At 39.7% G+C, this 23,396-nt stretch overlaps 1 protein-coding gene across 1 annotated transcript; it reads left to right on the top strand.

The window, feature by feature from the left end:
• Positions 1 to 13,008: 13,008 nt before the first annotated feature.
• On the top strand, positions 13,009 to 22,913 carry LOC114022893 (V-type proton ATPase 16 kDa proteolipid subunit-like). Its single transcript, XM_027835323.1, has 2 exons — positions 13,009 to 13,047; positions 22,389 to 22,913. The coding sequence occupies exons 1-2, from the start codon at positions 13,009 to 13,011 to the stop codon at positions 22,911 to 22,913; spliced, it is 564 nt and encodes a 187-aa protein (XP_027691124.1).
• Positions 22,914 to 23,396: the final 483 nt, after the last annotated feature.

Raw genomic sequence — 23,396 nt, 5'->3', positions numbered from 1 at the left:
ATATGTGGCCTCGAGGCTGCAGGTTCCCCACCTCTGTTCTAGGGTAATGAGGGTATAGTGTGGGTGTAAGACTGGAGAGGGTAGGAGACAAAAAAAAAAAAGAAGTGACTTGATGCTTTCAGGTTACTAGGATACTTTTTAGAAAGTGATAATTTCAGTGGATTTATGTGTGCCCCGGTACTTGGTTTGTAAATGCAACTCTTTTGAGCCCCAGAGAAGTAAAAAAAAAACTTGCCTAAGGTCAGAGAAGCAAAAATGACAGTCTTTGGATTTGAACCTTTTCTTTTAACTCCAAACCCAGTGATTTTCCCCCAACTCTATCAAGTGAATGCTTATGAAATAGGCTACCAGGAAAGTCAAGCAACTGTGATTTCCCTAGCCTTTGTCTAGGAACCACATTTGATATAATAGAGCAGTTTCCTATTTATCCAGGTCTTACACTCAGAGCAAATTTGTACTTCAGAAAATGTAGTAACCAAGTACCAAGATGTGACAGGGTACTCTGAAACAATTTACTAAAAAATATCCTATAGACTAAAAAGCATATTATTAGTTCTGATAGCTTTTCAGATCTTATCTCCACCTCTCCTTGAGTACCTTGAGAGATGATGCAATGCTCAAACCAGGTGAATCACTGAGGTCAAGGTTCTAGGCCCCAATGTAGAAGGGGATTCTGTGTTCCCATTGTTAAAAGTCTTTCCTTTTTTAAAAAATTTGACCTTATTCCAAATTTAATTTTTTTATCATTTTCACAGAGATTTTACTAATTTGATTATTATGCATTATTCATTGCCGGTGATAGGAAATGCCCTCATGCTAATGAGCTTCTTGGACTAGATATTCTGTTAAGTTCCTTCCAGCATTAGAGCCTAAGATCCCTTGAACTGGATCTTGCCTGAGAACTGGAAACTAGCGGGGAGGGGTGCCTATCAAATAAGGAATGACTAAACAAATTCTGGTATATGAATGTAATTGAATATTATTTTGTCATAAGAAATGATGAAAGGGATGATTTCAGGGAAACCCAGGACTTGTATGAACTGACGCAGAGTGAAGTGAGCAGAACTAGGAGAACAATTTATGTGGTGACAACACCATAAAGACAAACAACTTTGAAAAGACTTAAGAACTCTGGTCAATGCAATGACTAGAGTTCCATAGGACCAATGATGAAGCACTCCAATCACCTGGTGACAAAAAGCTGATGGACTCAAGGTGCAGACTATAAGACATATTTTTTGGACGTGGGCAATTATGTAATTTGTTTTTATTGACTGTATATTTATTGCAATGGTTCTCTCTCTCTCCCTCTGTTTCAATGAGAAAGCATGAGACAAAGTAGACTTCTTCATTTTAAAAATTAAAATTATTTTTTTAAAAGAGAAATTCAATTGCCTTCATTCACCCCTCTAAATGTAACAGATTTGTGCACTCAAGGCCTTGGTGTGAATGCATAGCTTTTAAGTTCTATGGACACCGCCCCCCCCCCCCAGAGGCACAGCAGTGTCGTTTCACAGAAACAGCTATGGGAAGAAATTTTGGGGAATGGTTTAGGAATCTTTTATGAAGTGCCTGAGGGTTCAATCCTTGAATTCACTAAGTGACTGGTAGATTCTCTAAGGCTATCATTTACTTTACTGAACAGGGAGCATTTCATTCACTTGCCCCAAGAGGTTATAGGATAGTTTCAGAAAAAGTATGCCCCTATTTCATTTTCTTAACACATTCTTACAAATTCCTTCTCCTCCCTTAGAGGGCTTTTTGAACTAGTGGTATCTTATGACCTTGAAATGATTCTCTTCTGTTTTATAGACTCTTAGAAAGTGGCTTGGAAGCCACCTGGGAGATGAATAAAAAAGTGCTAACAGTGAGATTATGCTCACCACCACTTTTCTAAGAGGAAAGAAGTCCCACTTTTATGGCTAAGGAAAATGAGTGAGAAACACTGATCCTTTACAAGGAGTCAGAGTGCCTCCTCCATGTTGGGTTATGAATCACGTTCCTGTGAATGCCACATTAACTCTTCCCGGATCACTAATCACTACTAAAATTGTCAAGAAAAATAGAACTTGTCACCAACTTACACTTACATAGATATGTGTCCTCAATCAAGTCTTACAGCAACCTTGTGAAGGTAGTGAAAGTATGATATCCATGTTTTACTAATTAAGGAAACAAACTCAGAAAGACTGAGCAACTAACCTGGTCAAAATCACACAGATTAAAAGGTGGTGGATCAGTACTTGATTCCAGTCTTTTGAATCTAATTCTACCTACAGAGTTGGTTTAAAGAACTAGGCAAGGAGACGTGGAGGCAGGGAGAAGAAAGATTATAACTATCTCCAAATATTTGGAAGAATTTGGAGACTGTCATGTGGAAGAGAGGTTTCATTTATTTAGCTTAGCTGCAGAGTGGAAAATCAGCACAAAATGGTGGAAGTTACAGGGAGACAGGCAGATTTTGAGGTTTTGTTTCAATGAAAGGAAGAATTCTCGAACAACTTGGGAATGATAGTGGAATGGCTTTTTTTGGTAGTGAGTTTTCTGTCATTAGAGGGATTCAAACAGTTGCTGGATCATCATTTGACTTGCATATTATAGGCAAAATCCTTTAATCTAGCAAAGAGTTGGACTATATGACCTCTAAGGCCCATCCTATGATTCTATGGTATCTCTTCTATGATTCAATCCAACTCTATAAATATTTGTTAAGTCTCTGCTCTTTGAAAGGCACTATTCTAGGTTGCAGAGATATGAAGACAAAAAATAGCAGAGTCCCTGCCCTCAAGGAATTTATAATCAAGTAGTGGCAAAGAGATATGTACATGAATAAATACACTTCAATATAAAATTTAATTAAGTGCATGGAAGAGGTCGCAAAGAATAGCATGATGAACTTGAATAAGGAGGGAGAACTTCTAGTTGGCAAGATTTAGGAAGGCTTTATTGCAGGTACCTTTGCTGGGTTTTGAAAGGAGAAAAGGATATACACAGGCAGAGATGGGGTGATGATATTCTGGGCATGGAGAATGGCATGTGAAAATGTTTTGGTTCAGATTATGGCAGGATGACATCATGGAAGATTTATTGGGTCCAGTTTGACCAAAGAATAGTTTATGAATGGGTATAGGGAAAATAAGACTGGAAAGGTAACTTGGTGCCAGAATATGGAAGTTCTAAACACCAGGCAATGGTTAAAGATTTTAGACTTCATTCTCCACACAAAGAGGAACCCTAGGAGGTATTTCAGCAGGGGAGAGACACAATCAAATGTATGCTTTGGGGGAATTGTTTCAGTAGCTTATGAGGGATGGATTGCAGAGGGGGAATTAAGGGACTATTAAAATAGTTCAGGCAAGAAGGGAGTGAATGGCTAAATAAAGCTTTCCATATCAATGAAATGGAATACTGCAAGGCTATTAAAATGATAAATATAAGTACTATTAAGACATTTGAAAGGACTTGTAAGGAGTAATTTAAAAGTAAAGAAAGCATAAGCCAGAACAGTGTACACACCATCTACTAATATATAAAAATATATAGACATAAATACACAGAAGAATGGAGAAAAATAGTAAAAAAAACAATTTTTATGAACCAATTTGTCTTGCAGTATAAATCATTGCTACTACATGTTTAACTTTTTAATTTAAAGAATTTTTAAACTGATTTTTTTCAACTAATAAACATTGATTTTTTTCTTCCTACTTCCCCTCCCCTAATTGAACAATAGCAGCAACAACAAAAAAAGAAAGCTTTCGTAATATGAATAGCCAAGTGAAGCAGATTCCTTCATTGTCCATATCCAAAAATGTATAACTTAGTCAATACTTTGAAGCCATCATCTCTTTTTTTAATTTTTGGCTAGGCAATGGGTTAAGTGACTTGCCCAGGGTCACACAGCTAGTAAGTGTCAAGTGTCAAGTGTCAAGTGTCAAGTGTCAAATGTCAAGTCAAGAGGCCAGATTTGAACTCAGGTAATCCTGACTCCAGGGTTGGTACTCTACCCACTTCACCATCTAGCTGTCCCGAAGTCATCATCTCTTGACAGAGGTAGGCAGTATACTTCACCTTTGATCCTCTGGAATTCTGGTTTGTCATTGCATTAACCAGTGTTTTTAAAGTCTTTCAAATTTCTTCTTCTTTATAATGTTTTCATATAAATTGTTCTCCTGCTCTGGTCACTTAATTCTATATCATTTCATAGATACCTTCCCAGTGTCCTCTGGAACTGTCCATTTTAAATAATTTCCATTAGACTGTGAGCTCCTCTTGAGCAGGGAGTATATTTGCCTTCCTTTGTATCTCCAGCGCTTAGTATAGTGCCCAGTCCACAGTAGATGCTTAATAAATGCTTGTTGGCTTGACTTCTTATGGCACAGTAATATTCTATTACATTCACATACTATAATTTTTTTAGTCACTCTTTGATAGGTGAGTAGTCTCTTTGTTTCCAGTGTATTGCTATTTTGAAAAAGAACGCCTGCTATAAATATGTTGGTATATATATATGGATCTTTTTCCTCTTTTCAATATCCTTTTGCTTACAATGGCGTGCTAGATCTGGTTTGTCCTATCTTGAAACGAACCTTTTAATTTTCAATATGAGCATATGCCTCTCTGAAATTAGCAAAAATCAGTTGTGGTTTATTGTTTTGTTGATTTGTAGACTTAAAAAAGTGATGGGAAAAAAGTGTTAATAATGCATATTAAAATTAAAAGTGTATCCTGCCTAAATTTTTTTTCAGAGTGCCAGTTTTTAAACATTTATTAGCATACCTCTGGTTAGGGCACAATAACATCACAATAACAAGAAAGAGCAGGGCTTTTAAAAAAAATTTCTTTGTAAGGGAAGAAATGAGAGAAGGGAGAAGCACCTTGTTTTCTGTTAAATTCAATTACGTAAACTTAAACCCTTGGATACCAGAAGTCAAGTCTCCTGACAAGCATGAGCCATCAAATCAAAAGAATAAAATGCATTTATTTTATCTATTCTAGGCAAATAGTATTTGAAAAATATGTGAAGCACCACTGAGTTCAAGATCAAGGTTAAGTTATACAATTAGATTTATTGTATGGTAATGCATCATAAAAATAGGTCATCTCTAGAGCATCTGTCTCCCTTGCACTATCAAGGTAACCCTGTAATGATAATGGTGTTGATATTTTCGGTAACACGCCTAGATATGATAATAGCATACTCAGTGTGTCCTTTGTTCAGATGAACACAGATTTGCAGGATTGGCAGGGTCCCCTGAGGTCATCTAAATGGATAGCCCTAGTTTGGTCATAAGAAGGCAGTTTAGTAGATCCCTTTCAACTTTGACATCCTACATATTTTCTAACCTCATTCCTATTCTTTGGGAGAAGTTGCATCATTCTCAAGTTCATGCAATACAGAGAAAGAAAACATGAGTCTGGTCTGCTCACTTGTTTAGCAGAATTTATTAAAGCAGAAAAATAGTTCAACACTAAGAGACTCATTTTTGAAAAATCTGTAAAAATCAAAGAAATACATGTTTACTTTCTGTATTGATCTATCTCTTTGCTGTTTCATTCTCTCTTTTTCAGACCTTCATTAGTGTTTGTATTATTCAGAATTCAATCTCTTTTGCATAACCTTTTCATTTGCATTATTGTAGCACTGTGTGTATTGTTCTCTTGGTTCTACTTATTTTGTTCTGCATCAATTCATGAAAATATTCCTACATTTCTCCAAATTTTTCTTACTGCATGGTAACATTCCATTATATTCATATGCCATAGTCTTGTTTTTTCCCCATACATTCTCCAATTGATGGAGACCCTTTGTTTCCACTTCCTAGAAACTGTGAGGAGTGTTAAACTATATTCTATTCTGTTTCATTTGACATGATCCTCCCTCAACTTGTTGAAAGCACAGATTCACTAAAAACTCAAACTGATAATCTTATACTCTCATCATTTCTTTTCCTTTTTAAAAAAAAAATTCTGGGATTAATTTATTATTTATTTTCTGATGGAAGAGACTCAGTGTGGTGAAGTGGATGGAAAACTCACTTTGGAGCCAGACTGCTCTGGGATTAAGTCCTGCCTCTGAAATATAATGACTGTGTGACCTTGGGCAAATCATTTACATTATTAATTCTGTAGGCAGTTCTCTAAGGCTCTTAGCTGCAGAGGAGATGCTGACCTCACTGGCAGAGGGTGTTTCCTTATCCAGGAGTTCCCGTATTATACCAATGAAATCACAGTTCCTCTCCCTTCTGAGGAAAATATTCATAAAGAATAATTACTGCAATCAATTCCTGATCAAATGCAGAACAACTTCTACTCAAAACTAATGTAAACATAAAAAAGTTGGAAGATTCCTGTTTTTAAATCCAGCAGGCATTTATGAAGTGCCTATTGTGTGCTTGGTGATGGGCGAGGCATTGGGATACAAAAATAGTTATTTCCTGTCCTCAAGAAGCTTATATTCTACTGGGAGAATATAATTTAATTGTACACAGACAAATCAATGGAAAATAGGTAATAAATAGGTAAATGCAATTTTTTTTTTAGAGGGAGAACAAAATGTGATGTTACCAACACTTCTTATATTTACTGATCAACCCATTATCCTCCAGGTTATAAGCCTAGATCTACTACTAATTATCTACTGAATAATTTAAAGTAGACCATTCAACATATGGTGAGGTCTTGGCCCCAGGGAGCCATCATGAAACACACACTCCTGTTTCACTAGTTACGTGAGAGACTATGAGTTTGGATTGCTATGTACGCTGTCAGACACGATCACTTTGCCCACAAATTCTGCTTGTTTTTCTTTGCTACAAAGGAAGGTTCAACGTCTAGAGGAAGAAAATTAGACCTGTTGGGAAATGACTGGTGTAGGAAACCAAAGGCATCGATGGAATTTAATGCTATGAAAATGAAATAAATAGTAAGGTTCAATGAAAAATAAGCAAGAATATTTTTCAAATGATTATTTAAAATTTCTCCTGTTCTACATAATATGTATTGATTTCATTAACAGCATAAATTGTCATTTCAAAAAAGACCAATGACATCACGAGGTGTTGCCTTGATTTGTGCATCAAGGCTCCAAGGTCTTCCACAGAATAAATAAATGTTATTTGACAATGAAAATGCATTGGTTGGCCGTACATATATTTGGTGTACTACATGATTTTGCCAGTAGGTGGAGCTCATTCATTGCTTCTGTCCTAGCCTGCTAGAGCCATGGTTGATGAGTCCTTTCAAAAGTCATCATCCAAGGATCATAGGGATTACAGATTTAGATAGTGTTGGCATTCAGGTAAAGAAGCCAGTGAAATGACTTTTGAGTTCAGAGGTCTTGATGAGAAAGTGCTAAATCAACTGCAGTTCACAGCTGGCTTGTTCTACGTGAAAAATACAAGATGCTTACTTTATAGAAGACTCCCCACGTTAAGAATTCAAGAAATCAATCTACGCAATTAACACAGCTTCAATCTTGATTGTGACAATTATGCTACAAATTACATTCAGTTGAGATAAGCACTTGTTCTTTCCTGATTTAGGCTAGTACAATAAAAGCTTTATAATATGTAATACTAATCACATAATAATATGCATTTACCAAATGTACACTATAATAAATTATAAGCTCCTTGAGGACAGGATTATTTTCTTTGTATTCCCAGTGCCTGGCACATAGCTGATACATGATAAATGCTTGATGCTTGCTTATTTAATTAATATGCATTTATTCAAAGGCTTAAATGAATGGATTTATTTGGGATTCCAGATAACCACTGGAAGGCAGATAATATAATTGTCAAAACTTTATTCATTAGCATACAAGTTCAGAGAAGTGACTTGATTAATCCAGGGACATACAGCTAATAAATGGTAGCTTCAAAGCCAGATCTCCTAAGTCCAAATCCAGTGACGGCTCTTCCAGCATAGCCAGTTCTGTAACTTTAGCCAGCTAAGTGGCTTCATCACTTTGGACATTATTCATTTACTCACTCACTAAGTATGTCCTGAATTCCCTCTATGTATAAGGCACTGGGCTGGATGTCATGGGAGATATGGATGTGAATAACACCTTGTCTCTACCTAAATTGATTTTTTTTATAGGCTGGCAGTGAATAAAACACATGTACATGAATAACTACAGAAAACAGTGTGGTACAGTGGCTAGAGAGCCAGCCTTGGAATCAAGAAGTCCTGGGTTCAAATCCTGCACATACTGTGTGACCCTCAGCAAGTACCTAATTTCTCAGTTCTCCAAATAACTCTCTAAGACTCTAAGTTACAAATGAGTTGCCATCCTGTGTGGCCCTACTCATCATTCTTACAATTGTTTAAACCAGACCTCCACAAGATGCAGCCCCTTTGGCTATGTTGCACAGGCCTGCTCAAGGGTATTAGGCCTCTTAATCACTTCTTAAAGGGATAATGAGCCCTAATAGCTCTGTCTGAGAATAGCCTTGGGGTCTGATGATAACCTGGGTCACAGTTACATCCTCTACATTTTTTTTTTCGGGCTGCCAGGAAATCCTTTGGCAGGCAGCAAGTGGCCTGTGGGTGGTATGTTGTGCAGACCTGCTCTAGACCAAAACTCCTCTCCCTGGCCACCACTTCCCTATATGTGTTGTACCCCTCAATTAGGATACAAGTTCCTTGAGAGCAGAGACTCTCTTGATTTTAATTGGTATCCCCAACATTTAGCTCAGTACTTCTATGACTTTTCCAGAGTTGCAGAACTAGCGAGAGTCTGAGTGAGGACTTGAACTCAGGTCTTCCTGATTCATCAACTAAGCCCAGCTGCCTCTTTGAACTTAGCTAGCCTTGGATGAAAGTCATAAGATGAAATCCTAGAGCCTATACTTGCAGCTTTTCTAGCTTTCTCAGACTTGCTTTAGAGCTTGTGATCTCTTGGCATAACCATTAAGAACCCAGGATCACTTCTATATGCCATTGAAACATCAGGGAAGGCACTGGATAGGATTTTTAGCAGAATACCTAGAAACCCTCATAATCAGTTAAAATAATGAAATGTGTTCTACAAACAAATGAGTCCATTACTTTTACATGTAAATCTAATGAACTCCTCCTCTAAACATTTTCTTCTCTTGGCTATATAAACCCTACTGCATTTTCCTCATGAGATCTAAACCATATCCTCGTTGCCATTTTGGTTTCTCTCCTCTGGGCCTCCCCAGGCGTTTTGAGCAGCATTGTCTTTCTCCATCTTGAATCTGTAGGATAAATTTTAATTTTTTAAGTGAATCTTATTTACATCTCCATAGTTCTTTGCCCTGTCTGGGATATTTTCAGCACCAATCTCTTCTTTGATAAGCATGAAAACATCAGCAAACCTAATGAAAAAGCTACATATTTTGTTACTAAAAAAATTAAACAGAGCTAAGTCTAAGGCTAATGAGAGGCATGATGGCATACTCAATAAAGAGCTGACCTCAAAGCCATGAAGATCTGGGTTTGAGTTTTGACTGAGCCATACTGGATATGTGACACGTAGCAACACTTTCTCTCTGACTATAACTTGGAGTAGTAGTGGGAATTTCTTCATGCCACTGAAATCATAGATTAACTTCCCATCCCCGATTCTAGGAACAATACTGATAGAATTCCACTCAAAATGCCTCCAGAGATTGACATACCACTAATTATCATTCTTTCGGTATAACCATCCAAACCTTTTGGTAAAACCAAAAGGGTTTTAATCTTGGCTCTGTCACTACTTGGGTGACTTTAAATATGTCCTTCACTGCTTTGCTCCTATGACTCAGTTTTCTCATCTTTAAAATGAAGGAGTTTGATTAAATGATCCCTAAGATCCCTTCTACCTTAAAATTCTATAGAGCTAAATAAGTTGTGTTTTGTTTTTTAGAAGTGGAGATTCATGAGCAATGGATCTAGATATAGTTCCACTGAACTTTTTTCTTAAGAATTAAGATCAATAATGTAGTAAAGAGAATGCTTCCTAATAGACTGTAAACTCTTTGAGGGCAAGCACTATGTTTTATTTGCTTATGTATTTCCCCCAGTACCTATCACATAGTTTAGGTTAAATAAATATTTGTTGAATGACTGACTGAATGAAATGTTCTAATCATGCCAGCTTGGAAGAATAGGCTTGATACAGAAAACACACTAAACAAATTGTGTGAACAGAATTAATGATCACGGCTCGTGGAAGCAAAGTCTTACAAAAGTTCATTGCATCTCTTGCTTGTCCTGATCTGCCAGATGTGGTATTTTGGTATGAATTCAGTATTTCAGTACTCTGATAAGTCTATGACATCATTAACGTGGGAACTCCTTCCTCTTAATGCTGATTTCAATCCCTTCCACATCTCCTTATCTTGTGCAAATCTTGTCCATGTCTTCCTAAAAGCTCTCTGCTGAGAGTCCAACTGTTAATAGACATTCCTCTAGAAATTAGCAGTGTTCTTAATGTGGGGTTCATTAACTTTAAAGATAGATAGACAGATAGATAGATAGAGAGAGAGAGAGAGATAAGCAGATAGGTAGACAGACAACTATTTCAATATAATTGATTTCATTTGTAATCTATTTTATTTTATGCATTTAAAAATGTTATTCTGAGAAGGGGGTCCATAGGCTTCACCAGATTGACAAAGGGGTCCACGACACACACACACACACACACACACACACACACATCCCATTAAGAAACCCTTTCTTGACATTACGTGTGTAGCACAAAGGCAGTCCTCTTGTTGTCATTTACTCTTGTAACGTGGCTAGCTCATTTCCTTTCCCTGTTATACATCTCCCTAATGTCTTTTGGTATGCATTTTTTTTGAAAGATAGCATTTATGTAATAGTTTAAGGTTTGTGAGGTGCTTTACACACATTATCTCATTTGGCCCTCACAGCAACCGTGTGGGTGCTATTATTACTCCAACATTACAAATGAGGAATGGAGGCTAAAAGAAGTTATTGACTTGCTCAAGGTCACACAGCTTGTACATGTTCAAGGCAAGATTTGAACTGAGGTCTTTCTTAATACAAGACCCGAACTCTCTCCACTGTGCCTCCTGGTTGCCTCTGTGCCATTTTTTTTTTTTTTTGACAATAAGCTACATCTTTGTGGCATGAGTTCTAACAGGGAAGTTCCCTAAACTGAATTGTCTTGTTCCATGGACCAGTAGAAGGGGACCTCAGAAGTAAGATAGGTTATAGATTTGAAAGGTGAAAGCCTTTCTGGAAGCTAGACTATGCTCAAATAATAAACCAATAACTCTGGGTTAACTTTTACAGTTTATAATGTCATTAGCCCTGATGCTCAATATCTCTGAAGGGCTCTTTTTATGAGTGTTCTGAGTGTAAAAAAGAGAAAAGAAAAAAAGAAAAGAAAAGAAAAGAAAAGAAAAATAGGAGGCCAATAGAAAATAAACAGAGCACACCTTGCTTTGGGTTTAGAGCTATTCTGGTATGTCCCATCCTCCCACTGAATCAAGATGCTTTTAAATGGGACCAGCACCGGAGAAAAACCCAATGCTCACAAGTATAAGGATTCAGTGGCTGACATTCAGACGTAGAAAGATGTGTCTAATTACAGACACTTATTACAATTCCCAGAAGCCACCAGCTAGTCTCACCGCATTGTTTTACACACTAGCTTCATCTGAATCTTTAAGCACTCTGCCCCATCAAACAATCAAGTGTTGCAAACCAGAAAATAAACTACATTTCATAGCTAGACATCAGTGGCTAATTAGGAGGCAGCATTATTTCCCAATTGTTCATTGTAGATACAGTGCATTTTCAATAGGAAACCATCTGCATGTTGCATGTGTGTGGTACAATCTGTCAAATACAATACTAAAATGTGGAAACTGAAGGTCTATTCAAGTAGGCCTACAAATGCCTGGCCACCCAAGTAACCCTTCTTCTTATGCTCTGCTGAACCCCATTCAAAGTCAGCTGAGGGTCAAATGCAGCTTATGGTATTACAGAGTTTAAAAATATTAGATTGCTCTCACTCCACCTCCATTATTCAGTTTCAGTTTCAGTATGGCCGAGATTCAAATCCTATCACTGACAATTACTTGTTTGACCTTGGGCAAGTCACTGCACCTCTGGTATTCTTCTCCCATATCTTTAAAATGAGGGCATTAGGCTAGATGGTCTCTGAGGTCCCTTCCAGCCCCAGACCTTTGATCCTATGATTTTCCTATAACCCTATTTGATGTAGAGAGGCATTCACTATATGGCAAATGACTCTTAGAACCTGTTGTTAAGTTGTTTTTCAGTCATGTCCAACTCTTTGTGACCTAATTTGGGATTTTCTCGGCAGAGATAATGATATGGTTTACCATTTCCTTTTCTAGCTCATTTTACAGATGAAGAAACCGAGGAAAACAGGGTTAAATGACATGACCAAAGTCATACAGCTAGCAAGTTGCTGAGGTCAGATTTGAACTCAGGAAGAGGAGTTCTCCTGACACCAGGCCTGGTATTCTACCCACTGTGCCACCTAGCTGCCCTTAGAACCTGTGACACTGTGGGCCTAATAATATTCTCCATGATTAACTTCTTTCAATCAGTGGTTTTCCTGTCAACTAGATTCCAAGTTTCTACCTCCTTTATTTTTGAGAAATCTTTCAGTTACCTCTCCACAATCTGCCAGAATACCACTGTCATTGAAGGTCATTTGATTTTGAAATAGAAGGAACTTTAGAGGCCATCTGGTCCAATTTATACACTCTTACAAATGAGGAAACTGAGGCCCAGGGAGGTGAAGCCATTTGCCCAAGGTCACATAGTCATAACTGGCAGAGCAGAGATTTAAATCCATTTCCTCTAATTTTTAATTCCAGTCTTTCTCCCCATAATGTTGTAGATCAGGCCTGATTAGGTCTGGTCTGGTGCTTGAGGTCTGCCATTAGAATGAAAGGAAACCATCTAACAGTTAACAAAAGGAGGTTACTTGGCCAGAGCAAGGAAAGGCTATGCATGAAGGACATAGCGTGGATTCAGCGGAACATGGCTTGCTGCCTCTGTGTCGTCCACACTGGCTTGCTGGCAAGTCTTAGTCCATTCAGCCAATTTAGTCTGGAAGATGGGTTCAATATATTTTAAGAAAAACCAGGCTAGCCTATATGGTAGATATTGCTCCTACCACATGATGATCAACTTTTTGGTGAGAACTCTCCCTACACTTAATTTGGCTATTCTTTGAATGACACAATGACATAAGCCAAACTTATCCATCTTGGTAGAATTTGCCAGAGATTGTATTCCATCTATGGGTACAATCTTGGAGAACCCAGTACCACCTCCATGTGATCATGAGAAAATCAAGGAGGACTTTGGTGGGTTTCAGTGGGATTATTTGTTGCTGTTCTTCTTGCTTCATCTATAAATGAAACCAAAGAGATGTGACTCAGATTGAATTCTCTTCAGGTTATCTAGAGCCGACCTGCTTCAACAATTTTCCCTTATTATATGAGGTTTATAATTTTTTCTACCATCTTTCCCCATAATGTTTTATTTTATAAATAAATAATGTTTTCCCCAACTACATTTACAAACAAATTTTAACATTCACTTAATTTCTTTTGAGTTCCAAATTCTCCCAATAATGTTTTATAACTAAACTTGCTTTCCAAACTTGCATTGCCTTTGGCTGCTGTGTCTTTGACCCAGCAAGGATATAAAATGTTCTGTAGTTCAGGCAATTTCTGGGATTCCTTCAGCCTTTTTATTGTAGCCACTGTTTGCTATCCGTTAAATTTCTCTACGTCATATGTTTAGGGAGGATTATGCATTTAGTTGTGAGCAGTATAATGTAGTCTATCTCAGATGAGTTCTCAACTTCCCTCCAACCCCACCTCTACCCTCCTTACCTTAAATGATTTGAGAGAATTGCTCAAAGTCACATATACTTTGACTGCCATTGAGAAATGCAACCTCATCTCTATTTAATTTGATGAATACTATGTGGCACAGTGGATAGAGCACCAGCCCTGGAATCAGGAGGACCTGAGTTCAAATACGACTGTAGACACTTACTGGCTGTGTGACCCAGGGCAAGTCACTTGACCCCATTTTCCTCAGTCTCCTCATCTATAAAACAAGCTGGAGAAGGAATCGGCAAGAAATGGACCGTTTGGGGTTGGCCCACAAAGAGACTGAGATGACTCAACAACAACAACAACAAATTCAGTGATTTGGAGAGGATTTGGGTGAGTTCTGACCCCCAGATGTGTAGAGAGCAACCTTGTGGGGAATGGCACTCAGGCCTGATTCGACGACATATGTGATGTTACAGTTGGATTGTGGGGTTTGTATTGAAGATTCTCACATAGTTTTAGGAATGGGAGGAAAGAAGGACAGGAGGAAAGAAGAGGGATTGGAAAGTAAGCCTTGGTTTGGAAGAAATACAGCATATAAGCTGTGGAAGCTTTGGAAGACAGATTTTATGGGAGCTTATGAAGAGGAGAGCCAAAACTCTAATTTCGACCTTTCTATTAAGCAGAGACTGGAAGATAGAATCAGAAAATTTCAGAACTGGAAGGAACTTCTGAGATCATCTGGTCCCTATCTTCATTTGACAAATGAGGAAACTGTGACTCCATGGAGTCTCTGCCTAAGGTCATGCAGCTGGTTAGTAGCAGAGATGGTTCTTGAAGCCAGGTCTGCTGATTTCTACTCCAGGGTTTTTCCCCATACCATGCTTGGTTTCAAATTCCATATCAAATTCCCAAATTTCTAACAGATGGTAAAATCAGATATCTCAGAGAAGATTCAATCCCCAGTGGGACTTTGGTTTTCTGGTTGGCTAGTTATAGGACCAGTTCAGCCCTAGGTAAAATTATAAAATCAGTGACATTTGCTTTTGCTACTCTCCTTCTATTGCTTCTCTCTCCTACCCCTATTGTTCTCTCTGGGGGATTGTCTGAACACTTTCACATTGTCTTCTCTTCAGCTGGCTGTCAACCAAAATGTTATCTAATGAAGCTTAATAATGCTCAGACATATTTACATTTTAAGAGGTTACTCTAGTACCAAAAAGCCTTCATGATCCAATCGAATAAAAATACAATGGTAGAATGACATGAAATATTTAATTGGATAGAACAAACATTTAGGATCATAGATCTAGAAGGTACTTTAGAGGTAATCTAGTTCAACCCACTTATTTTACAAATGAGGATACTAAGTCAGAGAGAGGTTAAGTGACTTGTCCAGACTCACACAGGCTTTAAATAAAAGAAGCCTGGATTTAAACCATCCCCCGACCCCAGAACCAACATTCTTCCTATTGCACTATGCTGCCTCCCTTTTGGTCTGTTGCTTAGAAAAATGACGACCTCGAAAACAGAAAGACCTGGGTTCAAGTCCTACCTCTGTGTGACCCCAGGCAAGTCACCTTAACCTCTCAGTGCTCTTGGCAATTCCCTAAAAATATAATTTGCAGAGAAAGTGCCAATCTGTGTGAACTTGGACAAGTAATTCAACCTCTCCAGGTCACAGTATTCTCATCTGTAAAATGAGAGGGTTGGGCTAGATTACCACTAAGGTCTAGATCTATGATTCTAAATGTTTGTTCAATCAAATCAAATATTACTTCATGTCATTCTTTGTTGTTGTTCAGCCTTATTCAACTTTTTGTGACCCCATTTAGGGTTTTCTTGGAAAAGATACTGGATTGGTTTGCCATTTCCTCCTCCAGCTAATTTTACAGATGAGGAAACTGAGGCAAAACAGCATTAAGTGACTTGCCCAGGCCCAGGGTGACACACCTAATAAGTGTCTGAGGCTAGATTTGAACTCATGTCTTCATGACTCCAGGCCCCTGGTATATCCACTGTGCCATCTAGCTAATCCCCCTTATCATTCTACTGTTATATTTTTATTCCATTAGATCATGAAGATTCTTCACCCTTAAGTTCCCTATATTACTTAAATCACAGGTCTAGTTCCTATCCCTATGTTCAAGGCACTGTGCTAGATGCCAAGTGAGAAAGACAAAATTTTAAAAAAAGTTTCTGGGGGCGGAGCCAACATGGCAGAGTAAAGGCCCACTGAGCTCTCCCACTAGACCCCTCCAAAAACCTTTAAAAATGACTCTAAACAAATTCTAGAACAGTAGAACCCACAAAAAACAGTGTGAAACAGATTTCCAGCCCAAGACAATCTGGAAGGTCAACAGGAAAGGTCTGTTACACCAGGGTGAGAGAGGAGCGCAGTGCAACACAGGCTGAGCCAGTACAGACTGGGCTCAGCAAACCCAGAGCAGGCCTAGGGGTGACTGAATCAGTGTCAGAAATGGAGGTTTCCAGACTTCTCAGCCCACAGACACTAAAGACAATTTAGGTTGGCAAGAAAGGTCTGTTGGACCTGGGTGAGAGAGGAGTACAGTCTAGTGCAGGCCACGGCAGCACAGCACCTGCCTGAGCAAACCAGGAGCAGGCCTTGGGAGTGACTGAATCAGTAGTGGCAGCAGCTGCTTCTGGAATTCTCTGGTCAGAAGGAGATTACAGGGGTCTTTTTGCTGAGGCAGGACTCTATTGCTTTGCCCATCCAGTCCCAGGGTGAGGAGGAGCACTAGCATAATAGAGCTTGCAGTCACAGTGGAGTGGGGACTCTCCTCACAATTCCGGGGTAGAAAAGAGTGCTCCTGGTCACTCACAGACCAGAACACAGGCCAGGAAAGTAGTAAACACCTCTCCTTAAATCATACCACCTTGGAAGAACTGAAAACTTATAGGTCCCTAGAAGTATCTCTGAAAATAGCTGCACAAAACCCCTGAAGCTTGGGAGAGTTTGCCCTCCACATTGGAAGCAGAGCCCTACCTTAATGAAGAGTTAAAAAGTCAAGTAATAAGGGGCAGTTAAGTGGCGCAGTGGATAGAGCACCGGCCCTGAAGTCAGGAGAACCTGAGTTCAAATCCGGCCTCAGACCAAACACTTGACACTTACTAGCTGTGTGACCCTGGGCAAGTCACTTAACCCCAACTGCCTAAGCTTTTTTGCTTTTTTGCAAAAAAAAATCTGACAATAGAAACTTACTTTGGTGACTGAAAAACACACTGAGAAGACAACAAAGTCAAAGTTCCTATATCCAAAGACTCCAAGAAAAACATGAATTGGTCTCAAGCCATGGAAGAACTCAAAAAGGATTCTGAAAATCAAGTAAGAGAAGTAGAGGAAAAATTGGGAAGAGAAATGAGAATGATGAAAGAAAATCATGAAAAACTAGTCAACAGCTTGCTAAAGGAGACCCAAAAAAATACTGAAGAAAACAATACCTTAAAAAATAGACTAGACAAAATGGCAAAAAAGGTACAAAAAGCCAATAAGGAGAAGAATGCCTTAAAAAGCAGAATTGGCCAAATGGAAACTGAGGTCCAAAAGCTCACTGAAGAAAATAATTCCTTAAAAATTAGAATGGAGTAAATGGAAGCTAATTACTTAATGAGAAATCAAGAAATTATAAAACAAAACCAAAGGAATGAAAAAATAGAAGACAATGTGAAATATCTCATTGGAAAAAACAACTGACCTGGAAAACAGATCCAGGAGAGAGCATTTAAAAATTACTGGACTATCTGAAAGCCATGATCAAAAAAAGAGCCTAGACATCATCTTTCAAGAAATTATCAAGGAAAACTACCCTGATATTCTAGAACCAGAGGGCTAAATAGAAATTGAAAGAATCCACTAAACACCTCCTGAAAGAGATTCCAAAATGAAAACTCCAAGGAATATTACAACCAAATTCCAGAGTTCCCAGGTGAAGGAGAAAGTATTGCAAGTAGCCAGAAAGAAACAATTCAAATATTGCGGAGCCACAGTCAGAATAACACAAGATTTAGCATCTTCTACATCAAAGGTTTGGAGGGCTTAGAATAGATATTCTAGTGGGCAAAGGAGCCAGGATTGCAACCAAGAATCACCAATGGGTGAAACTGAGTACAATTTTTCAGAGGGAAAAATGGACATTCAGTGAGATAGAGGAATTTCATGCATTCTTGAGAAAAGACCAGAGCTAAATAGAAAATTTGACTTTCAAATACAAGACTCAAGAGAAGCATGTAAAGTTAAACAGGAAAGAGAAATCATAAGGGACTTATTAAAGTTAAACTGTTTACATTCCTACATGGAAAGATGTATTTGTAACTCATAAGAACTTTCTCATTATTAGGGTAATTGGAGGGAATATATATATATATAATATATATATGTATATATATATATGGCACAGGGTGAGTTGAATATGAAGAGATGACATCTAAAAAATAAAATTTGGGGGTGAGAGAAGAATGTACTGGAAGAAAGTGAAAGGGAGAGGTAGAACTGGGTAAATTATCTCACATAAAGGAGGCAAGAAAAAGCTTTTACAGTGGAAGGGAAGAGGGGGAAGGTGAGAGGGAGTGAGTAAACCTTACTCTCATCAGAATCGGCTCAAAGAAGTAACAACACACACACAATTGGGTATAGAACTCTATCTTACCCTACAGGAAAGTAGGGGGGAAGAGGATAAGGGGGGGGGTGACAGGAGGAAAGGCAGATTAGGGGAGGAGTAGTGAGAAACAGAACACTTTTGAGGAGGGACAGGGTGATAGGAGAGAGTGAATAAAATAAATGGGGAGGGGAGGATAGGATGGAGAGAAATGTAGTTAGTCTTTCATAACATTACTATTATAGAAGTGTTTTGCATGACTATACACATATTATATCAAATTGTTTGCCTTCTCAATGATGGGGGTGGGGAGAGAAGGAGAGAGAGAATATGGAACTCAAAGTTTTAAAAATGAATGTTAAAATTATTTTTACATGTAACTGGGGAAAAATAAAATACTAAACAAAAATTTAAAATGTTTCTGACCTCAAAATTATACATTCTATTGTGTCAATATTTTGAAAGGCACCTGCTTGGTGTCCATTAGATAGGGTAGCAGCAAAGAAAAATGAACAAAAAACAACAACATGAGATTTGGAGTCAGAGGACCTGGATTCAAACCCACACTCTACTTACAACCTGTGTGACCATGGGCAAGTTGTTTAACTTCGCTAGGCCTCAGTTTCCCCATCTTTAAAATGAGGGAGTTGGACTAGATACCTCTAAGGTGCCCCCTTCCACCTTTCTAAATCCCTGATCCTATAATCTTGTGCCCACAGTGTTCTCTGCCTGTTCAAAAGTTCTGCACTGGCTATCTAAACTGGTCCAAAGGAGATAAAAATAGGAGGAAAAAAGTTTTTAGGGTAGTGAGACAGCAGCCATTTTCCTTTCTTTATTATGGGTGGTAATAGAGACAGTCTGAAAAGAGGGGATCCCCTAGCTGCAAGGTGACTAAATATAAGCAATTATTCCTATTCCCAAGTTTCTGAGTCATTCTCTCTTACTTTCTCACTTCCCTGAGAGGAAAAGGGAAGGGAAGTGTTTGATTCAGCAATCAAGGCCCACTGCTTCCTTCATGGGTAGAATAAGCAGCACTTAGCACCCAGGGAAGATTGCCTGACTTCTTTTCTTCTTGGATTTTGAAAGTAAATGAGCTCTCTGATGAGCAGAGCAGAATTCAAGCTAAGTGACATCATACTTTGTTTCTATCTCTGCTAAGATGCCTGGTGCACCACATTACCTGTTTATCTCTGACCCCCCCCCCCCAGTACTGATTCCAGACAGATTTCCAACACTAATAACTGTCCCAGTGATTAGAGCTACTTTCTGAAAGGAATACAAGCAAGCAGCCTGCTCATCCTCCTAGTTACAAAATGTTGGAAAGATCACTCACTGGTCATGTTTTTTCCTTTGTTTTCAGTGTCTACCCACACCCATGCTAGTTAATAGTGGCACTGTACAATCATCTTAGAAAATACAGAAAAAAAGTAAAACCCAGATTCATCGGTCTGGCTTTCAAAATCCTGCATCAAATACAGACCCCCACACACCCCCAGCACATCCAGCTTCACCTGTCAAAGGAGAGTTGGATTTAGTGACCTCCACGGTTCCTTTCATGTTCTGCTATTCTATGACTCTGTGTAAATCTTGCTAACCTTTTTTCCGCCCAGAATCTCTTCTCCAACCAAGGTAATTAATTGGCTTATCAACTCCTAGCAATTTAACTCCCATGCCTGTCTTTTTTTCCACAAACCATTACTCTTACAGAGAAAACTGTCCTTCTATCCAACAGCTCATACAGAATCATAGAATTTCATTCAATTCTGCACAATTAAAGAATCATAGAATTATCGAATCATAGAATTTCATCCAATTCTTTAATTGAACAGAGGGAGAAACTGAAGTTTAAAGAAGCCTAAATCTTATTTCCCCAAGACAGCACAATAAATGGAGGGAGAGAAGAAAGGCTACTAGGACCCATACCTCCTGGCTCCTCAGTTCACTGTTTTTCCATACAGTATATTGCCTTTTACTCACCTACATCTTATTTTCACTGCATATCACTCTCTCATTAGATTACCTTTCTGTCTAAATAAAAGCAAACTAATTCAGAAATCCTTTTTTCCTACCTTCATTTTTCTAATTTTGTTTCTGATCACCCCCACCTCCCCTCACCCTCTCTGCACATCCTTTAAAAGCTGCTTCAAAACTGGTCTGCTCCATAAAGACTTTTTTGATGACTCCCCATCCAAGTGCGATCCTGCCATTAGTCAGAATTCCATCACCACATAAGGGCATTCAGTGGACACAGTGAGACGATTTTATTAGATGACTTCTACGTCCCTTCCAGTTCTAAACCTCTCTGAGTCTATCTAGATTTCAGCTAAGTATTTGACATAATGTCCCATGATATCCTTGTGGTAAGATGATAAAATGTGAGCTCAGGGTAGAACTATTAGAAAGACTTGGAGCTGTTTGAAAAATCACTCAGTGATGATCAATGCCTCTGTCAAATGGGAGAGTCTCTAGTGGTGGTAACCTGAAGGAGTGTGACTTGGCCTTGGGTTATTCAACATTTTTATCAGTAAGTTGATGAGGACATAGAAGACATACATTTTCAGATGACACAAGGCTGGGAGGCATAACCAATTCCAAAAATAAGAGAATAAAGATTTAAAGCTCAACTAGTTGGAACATTGGAAACAGCTGGAAACTGGTATGATTAAATTCAATGTATTCCATGAATGCTGTATGTGTAAAGTTCGGCATTTGGGCTAAAGAGAAACCCAACTTTTGGATGATAATGACGTGAGTCAGATGTAGTTTATGTCAAAAAGATCCAGGAATTTCTATTTATCACAAATTTAGGATGAGCCAAAAGTATGGTGTAGCTACTAAACAAACAAACCATAACAAAAAATGAATACTTTCGGGAGGTTCACACCTTGATTTCATTGGTATAGTGAACTTTTCCCCCCTATTGGCAACTCCTCTATAATTTACAGGATTGCCTAGGATTGTCAGAGACAGGATTTAAACCAAGGTCATCCCAACTCCACAGCAAGCCCTCTACCCATTTTGCCACATCACCTCTCATTGCAGCTGAGACTGCATTAAAAAAGGAGCATGTTGTCCAAATTGTGCATACCAATCATCCCATTCTATTTTGTGCTCATTGGATCACATATGGAGCACTGTGTCCACTTCCCCACGACAACAGGCAAGTCACCTAGAATTTTTGAGCTTTGGCTCATTACAAAAAAAAAAAAAGTGATATTTGAACTCCCTAGCTAGGACAATACATTCAGAGCTAAAAGAGACCTCAGACTCCATCTAGACCCATCTTCTCACTTTATAGAAAAGAAAACTTGAGGCCTAAAGAACTGAAATGATGGGTCTAGGGTCACAGAGCTGGTATGTAGCAGGGCTGGGATACAAACCCAGGCCCTCTAATTCCAAATTCTTTCCACAGTACCACACATAACAGTGGTGAGAAAAAACATTGAATAAAATGTTAAATTCCATGTAAATGTTACCTATTCTTAGTACTACAATTCTTGGCACCAGATTTCTGGAAGGACGTTGATAAATGGGTCATTACTGAAGGAGGGGACCGAGATGATGTCCAAGATAGAACACAAACCACTTTCTATAAAAGGAAATTAAAGAACCTGGGGATGTTTAGCCTTGAGAAGAGAAAAATGATTGATATCCTCTGTCAAGTAGAGAAAAAAGATAATTTTGTTCTGTGGCGCTCCACAGACCAATTAGTGGAAACTGCAGATAGATTCGGTATCAATATAAAGAAGTAAAAATTAGAATTATTTTAAAACGGAAGGTGCCACTTGAAAAGGATGAAGTCACTCAATTTTTAAGAGAACAGCTCAAGCAGTGACCACTGGTCAGATGGGAGGCGGAAGGGCCTTCTCCTGACAATGGAAGGGGCTCCCCGGGGCGGGGGAGGGGCTTTCCCGGGGCGGGAGGGGCCGCTCGGCCCTGCGCTGGGGGCCCCTAGAACGCAGCGGGCAGCCAGCCCCGCGCCCCGGCCTCTGGGCCCTCGGGCCGTTCTCCTTCCGGCCTCCGACCCCGCGCCGACATATCCGCCAGGGCAGAATATGCGTCCTTCTTGGCCGACGTGGGCGCCGCGGCCGCCATGGTCTTCAGCGCTCTCTGTGCGGCCTACGGCAAGGCGAAAAGCGGCGCCGGGATCGCAGCCATGGTCGCAGGGCGCCCCAGGCATATCGTGAAGTCCATCGTCGCCGTGGTCATACCGGGCATCGTCGCGATCGACGGGCAGGCGGTGGCCGTGCTCCTCACCCACCCTCACCCGGTCCGGACCAGCCTGCTGCTGGGGGCCGGCCTGAGCGTGGGCCTGAGCGGCCTGGCCGCGGGCTTTGCCGTCGGCACCGTGGGCGGCGCGGGGGAGCGGGGCCCGGCGCAGCAGCCGCGGCTCTTTGTGGGCGTCACCCCGGTCCTCGTGTTCGCCGAGGTGCTCGGCCTCTACGGCCTCTTCGTGGCCCTCATCGTCTGCACCAAGTAGCCCCTCCCCCCTCCTTCTACTGCTCCCACCCCCGCAGCCACAGAGGATGGTGGTGGTCTTTATACCAGTCTTGACCACCCCGTGCCTCCCGATTCGCTCCAGAGCTAATGGCCTGATACTGGGGGCAGTTCTTGTAAATGCGCAATGTCTTCGTGACGCTTCTGCCTGTGTCCACTGCACCGGACAGGACGAAGCCCGGACTGGGCAGAGCCAGCACTGGACGAAGCCCGGACTGGGCCCTGCTGGGGCCGAGGCTTCCTGGGATCGGCCAGGCAGCCGTGCGACCCCCCCCCCACCCACGTACCTTAGTGCTCTGTGTATACAGATGAATTAGAATTGTCCTTTTTCTCTACACTGGATGTTTATTTATAAAGATTTGACGTGTTCATAACGTTTATGGAACAAGAATTTTCAACTCCCCGTGAAAATTTTCAATTTTCAATTTCAATTTCCCATATGTTAATCCTCAGTATAGGTAGATTA

Source organism: Vombatus ursinus, unplaced genomic scaffold (assembly GCF_900497805.2).
Source record: "Vombatus ursinus unplaced genomic scaffold, bare-nosed wombat genome assembly UNPS02014814.1, whole genome shotgun sequence".
Classification (NCBI taxonomy): domain Eukaryota; kingdom Metazoa; phylum Chordata; class Mammalia; order Diprotodontia; family Vombatidae; genus Vombatus; species Vombatus ursinus.
Note: the sequence above shows the minus strand (reverse complement) of the source record. Positions and strands in the feature narration are given on the sequence as shown.

What these genes read in the sequence shown, in the direction of transcription:
- LOC114022893 (XM_027835323.1), top strand. Translation starts at nt 13,009, where the DNA reads ATGGCTTGCTGCCTCTGTGTCGTCCACACTGGCTTGCTG. An exon ending in TCGTCCACACTGGCTTGCTG is followed by an intron (nt 13,048 to 22,388) that starts GCAAGTCTTAGT and finishes GGGGGCCCCTAG; the next exon opens with AACGCAGCGGGCAGCCAGCC.